We start from the raw sequence: 6,000 nt of genomic DNA on the forward strand, positions 1-6,000 counted from the left end.
CACCAGTGCTTCAACTGGGCTATACTACCTCAAAACGCTCTCCATAGATACGAACAGATTCCACGATCTCAAAGTAACAAAACTGTAACTCAATAGGGTCACCATATGGTTCAAAAATAGCCTTGCCAACAAGAACAGGTTTCTGCCAGTGACTGAAACAGAGGTGTTGCTCATTCACAAACACAAAGGAGATTTCACATCCGAATTACACACAACAGTTTCCACGGCGAGGTCGCTTCTCTCGATCATGATCACACATACTGTGCATTGTTGGTTACCCGCTTTTCCAACCACCTGAACGTACCTGTACTGCCAGCCCTTCCCTCGCCCCGCCAGCTTGTGGACAGACGTCTCTGCTTTCACCTCAGGTTCAGGCACTTTCATGGAGGCGGAGGCTGAAGCTAGGGCTGCAACTGTCACGTCCCCGCCTTGCATTGTCGAGCTCCTCAGCGGCAGCTACGGCGGCTCCCGGCCGGGGGCTCCAGGGTACACAGGGTGCCGGGCGTGTTGCAGGGCTGCAGACGGGATCGCCAGGCGGCTCCTCCGCTGCGAGTGACAATTAGCAGCGGGCCCCGACCCACATTGTAACCTGCCAGGCTGACCCCGGAAGCTGTCAGGGGGGCCGAAAGCCGCTCACGCGGTGAGTCGCCGGATCGCGTCACAATGACCCGCCGGAGAGGGGGGAAATCAGCTGCAGTTACGTCACTCCAAAGCTATCTCTTCCGGGTTGCTGGCTTTCCCTGGCTTCCTTGGACCCAGGGACTGAAGTTACTTATTTCCAAATCCCGCCATTTCCCGTCCTAATTGCACCGCCTCGTTAAATCTCTTCGGCACCTCCCTCAGGATGAAGCTGATGGTTCGGCTTCTGTTTGGTCCTAAATGCATGGGTCCGTTAGGACCACATTCTTCCTTGTCCAGGAAACTGTCTGCAGATATCTTACTGCCCTGAAACCTTAGGCCTCGCCCTTGATGAACTTCAGTTGATTTAGATATTCACAGTTCATGCCTTGCCATTGTTGCCGAGCTGCACTAATACCCTTTCGCCCAGTGAATTGATTTCAAACCCTTCCAGAACCTATTTATTTTTTACTTACAATGAGCTATATTCACCAACTGCCCGCTCTATCCCATCGGACTGTGGCCCAGCACTTCAAATTAATTCTAAAAACTACTTTGGTTTTCGCTTCCCCTCTCACTATAAATCTGTCCAAATAACAACCACCCACCCATTTTACCCTGCCTTGGATCTGTTCTTTTTGTATGTACTTTAATAGCAAAGATGCAGAATTCTGTAATTTTATCTTTGTTGGAATAACTAAGATTTGCACTGTGATTTCTTTAAAGCACATTGAAGTATTAGCAACATACAATTTAGACAAATTATTTACAATATTTCCTTCTGTTTTGCCCACATTAGTAACATGGAAGCCAAACATCATAGCATGGTGAAAACATCACAGGAACACCAACAGAAACTGCTGGACAATCTTATCAGATCTGACAGCATCTATGGGGAGAGAGAGAGCAGAGCTAACGTTTCAAGTCTGGATGACTCTGTCAACGTTTTTAATCACAGGGACACATTTCAACAACCCTTTCAGACAGTGAGTTACAGACTCACTTGACCTTCTGGGTAAAAAAAATGCTTCAACGACCTACTACTACCAGATACCTTAAATCTTTGCCCCCTGGTTGTTGACTTCGCTGAAGGGAAATAGATACTTCCTATCTATACTCATAATTATACACATGTTACTAAAATCTCCCTTCAACCTCTTGTTCCAAAGAAAACCGCACCAGCCTATCTAATCTTTCCTCAGTTAAATTTTGCCAGTCCTGGAAGCATCCTTAATAATTTACTCTATACCCTCTCTGGTGCATCCTTCCTCTAATGCAGTCACCAAAACTGCAGACTGTATAACTGGCAAAACGAATGTTTTATGCAATTCTAGCATAATTTCCCTGCTTTTATATTTTCTGGCACAGTTAATTATTTTTATTTGCTTATAGGATGTGTATATCACTGGCTAAGCCAGCACTTGTCCATCCTTAGTCACTTTTCAAAGGATGCCTTCTTGAACCACTGCAGTCCATGCGATGTACATGCAGGCATGTGGATATGGAAAGCATTCCAGGAACAAATACAGAAAATGCTGTAAAATCTCTGCAGGTCTGACAGCAGCTGTGGAGAGAGAACATAGCTAATGTTTGAATCTGGATGACTCTTTGTCAAAGCTTTGCTTTTATATAAGGATTTCTATGTCTTTGACCTAGCAACAGTGGAGCAATGGGAATATCGGGCGGGATTCTCCGATCCCCGATGCCGAAATCGCGTTCGGCCACAGAGTGGAGAATCCCCGATGACGGTGAAATGAGGGATGTGCTGCTTTTGTGATGCTCCGGCATTGCCTGAGGCCCTCCCTGCGATGCTCCGTACCTGACTGGCCGAGTTCCTGACAGCGTGGGACTCTCGTGGTCTCGTCTGTCGGGAACTCAGCGTGACGGCTGCGGACTCAGTCCAGCGTCGTCACAGTCGGGGGAGGAACGATCCGTGGACAGGAGGAGTATTATTCGGGGCTGGAGGGGCAGTCTGGGGCATGTGAGCTGGCCGAAGGGGGACTATTTTTGCGGGTCGGATCCATGGGCTGCGTCCGCCATGAAGCATGGCGTGGCCGCTGCAGGCTGCCGCCGTGCGCGTGTGCGGCCAGAGATACGGCAATGTTCCAGGCCATATCAGCAGCTACAGCTGGGAGTTCTACACTGCCTGGCTGCTAGACCCCCTCCGGAGAAGGGATTCAGTGCCCGTTTTACTCCAGTATTCCTGGCGCAAAACACCACCATTTTCATGCTGGCGGAGGGACTTGGTTTCCCAAATGGAGAATCTAGCCCTTAGTTCCCACGTCAAAATAGTTTGTGACTTGAAGGTGATGGTGTTTCCTAATGTCTGCTACCCTTGACCTTCTAGGTCGTTGAGGTCATGGGTTTGGAAGGTGTTCTTGAAGGAGGCTGGCAAGTTGTTGAAGTGCATCTTGTAGATGGCACATACTGTGCGTGGTGGTGGAGGGAGTGAATGTTTTCGGGCTGCATTGTGCTGGATTGTGTTGAGTTTCTTGAGTGTTAAGAAGAACAAAGATGTGTTGATAGAGCTGCAGTCAGCCAGCCAAGTGGAGAGTATTCCACCACATTTCTAACTTGTGCCTTGTAGATGGTGGACAGGCGGGAGTCAGGAAGTGAGTTACATGCCACAGAAATCCCAATCTTTGACCTGATGTAGGCACAGTATATAGCAAGTCCTGATAAGTTTCTGATCAATGTTCACCCCCAGGATGTTGATAGTTGAGAATTTAGCTGTTAAATGGCATGGGGAGATGGTTCGACATTTTCTTATTGGAGATCATCATTCCCTGGCATTTGTATGCACAAGTGTTATTTGCCACTGCAAGCCTGAATGTTGCCCAAGTTTTGCTACAAGTGGGCAGATACGAACATATGAATTAGGAGGAGCAGCAGCCCCTCGAATCTGCTCGCCATTCAATCAGATAATGGCTAATCTGATTGTTACCTCAATCCCACATTCCTGCCTCTCCCTGATAACCTTTCCTCCCTTGTTAATCAAATATCTATCCAGCTCTGCCTTAAAAATACTCAAAAGAGTCTGCTTCAACTGCTTTTGAGGAAGAGAATTTCAGAGACTTACTACCCTCCCAGAGAAAGATATTCTCCGCACCTCGATCTTAAATGAGTGACCCTTTATTTTTAAACAGTGACCCCAATTCTAGATTCTCCGACGAGGAAACATCCTCTCCATATCTACCCTGTCAGTACCAATCAGGATCTTAAAGGTTTCAATTAAGTTGACGTTTAATTTTCTAAACTCTAATGGATACAAGCCTTTTTTTTAAATACATTTATAGTACCCAATTTTTTTTTTCTAATTAAGGGGCAATTTAGCATGCCCAATCCACCTGACCTGCACATCTTTGGGTTGTGGGAATGAAACCCACGCATACATGGGGAGTATGTGTAAACTCCACACAGACAGTGACCCAGGGCCGGGATTCGAACCCGGGTCCTCAACGCCACAATCCCAGTGCTAACCACTGCTCCACATGCCGCCCGCTAATGGATACAAACCTCACCTTCCCCACCTTTGTTCATTATACAACCTGTCCATTCCTGGTATTAATTTAATAAACCTCCTCTGAACTGCTTCGAAAGCATTCGTATATTTCCCTAAGTAAGGAGACCATTACTGAACGCAATTCTCCAGATATGGTCTCGCCAATGTCCTATACAGCTAAAGAATAACCTCCCTACTTTTGTAATCAATTTCCCTCACAACAAACAACATCATTCCTTAGAATCCATAGAATCGCTGAAGTGCTGAAGGCCATTCCGCCCATCATGCCTGCACCAACCCTCTGAAAGACCTAGGCCCACTCCCTCACGCTAACCCAGCGCATTGATCATGGCCAATCCACCTAACCTGCACACCTTTGGACTGTGGGAGGAAATTGGAGCACCCGGAAGAAACTCATGATGGCATGGGAAGAACATGAAAACTCCACACAATCACCCAAGGTCTGAATTGACCCAAGCTGGAAATCGAACCTGAGACCCTGGCACTGTGAAGCAACAGTACTAACCACTGTGCTATCCTGCCGTAGAGGTGCTGCAGCCCATCAAGTCTGCACTGATGCATGAAAGGCCCTGACCTATCTGTGGTGAATTCACACTGTAATTGTAATTCACACTGTATTGCATTGCATTGTATTATGTCCTTGTGGGCTCTGTATGTGAGCCGTTGCGCGGCTCTGCCCATAGGGGGAGATGAGGAGCCTGTACAGGGCTCCACCCTTGGCTCTGCCCATGGCCCCTCCCACTACCGGAAGTATAAAGTGCTGCAGCCGTAAGCCTGCTCTCAGTTCCTCTGGTCACAGGCAGGCTCAGTTGTAAGACTATTAAAACCACAGTTTACTTCCAATCGTGTCTCTAGTGAATTGATGGTCACATCAATTTAATAGTCTTAGAAAACTTGAAGAAAACTACTATGGAATCAGCCCTCAAACCTGATCGATTAGAACTCGACCCGCAGGCTGCAGAGGCGAAGGAAATCTTCCTACACGGGCTTCGATGTTTCAAGGCCTACCTGGCTGAATCAAGCACATCCGAGACTACAGAGGAGCAGAAACGCAGCCTACTGCACGCACGGGTGAGCCATCGTATTTCTACGCAACTCAATTGTACCACCTCATATACTGAGGCCCTGGCTATGCTCGACCGACTGTACGTGCGGCCGATTAACGAAGTCTACGCATGGCACATTTTCACGACCCGCCACCAGCGCCCCGCAGAGTCGCTAGAAGACTTTCTGCGCGATTTAATAGCTCTTGCTCGGGACTGCAATTTTCAGGCTGTAACAGCCGCCCAGCATATGGAACTCGCTGTCCGTGGTATATACGTTGCAGGGCTCAGGTCCAACTATGTGCGCCAGCGATTGCTTGAAAAAGAGGCCCAGAACTTGGAGGACACGGTAGAGTTAGCTACGTCTATGGAGGTCGCGTTCCGCAGTTTGAACTCATTCCCCGCGGACCAAGCGACCCCATCGTGGGCCCCCGACCAGCGACTGCCGCAGGCCTGCGCCGCGTGGCCACCCACACACTATGGAGCGCCAGCGTGCCATTTTTGTGGCCAGCCCCAACTCCCACGGCAGCACTGCCAGTCCCGCAATGCGACCTGCAGCAGCTGCGGTTGCAAAGGACACTATGCCCGAGTATGCCTAGCAAAATCGAAAACTCCAAACTCCCCCGCAGTCCAGAGCACTCGCCTCCCAAACTCACAGGCCCGCAGGCCCCGTAATGCTGCAGCGTGTCTGCCGACTCCGCCTCCACCCGACATGTACGACTCATGGGTGCCGCCATCTTGGCAACCCTCCTCCACGTGGGTGGCCACGTGCGAATCATGGGGGCTGCCATCTTGGACACCATCTTCCTCGCCTAC

At 49.0% G+C, this 6,000-nt stretch overlaps 1 protein-coding gene across 4 annotated transcripts in view; it reads right to left on the reverse strand.

Annotated features, from left to right (window-relative positions):
* Window positions 1–630, reverse strand: part of osbpl11 (oxysterol binding protein-like 11) — a 138,234-nt gene extending 137,604 nt beyond the window's left edge. Inside the window, exon 1 of one of the 4 annotated variants that reach the window (XM_038789789.1) lies at window positions 305–630. In XM_038789789.1, the coding sequence (XP_038645717.1) occupies window positions 305–435 (131 nt within the window). In that variant the 5' untranslated portion in view covers window positions 436–630. The remainder of the gene's footprint in view (window positions 1–304) is intronic. The other 3 variants (XM_038789786.1, XM_038789788.1, XM_038789787.1) reach the window with 3 other exon arrangements.
* Window positions 631–6,000: the final 5,370 nt, after the last annotated feature.

This window comes from Scyliorhinus canicula, chromosome 2, assembly GCF_902713615.1.
Source record: "Scyliorhinus canicula chromosome 2, sScyCan1.1, whole genome shotgun sequence".
Classification (NCBI taxonomy): Eukaryota; Metazoa; Chordata; class Chondrichthyes; order Carcharhiniformes; family Scyliorhinidae; genus Scyliorhinus; species Scyliorhinus canicula.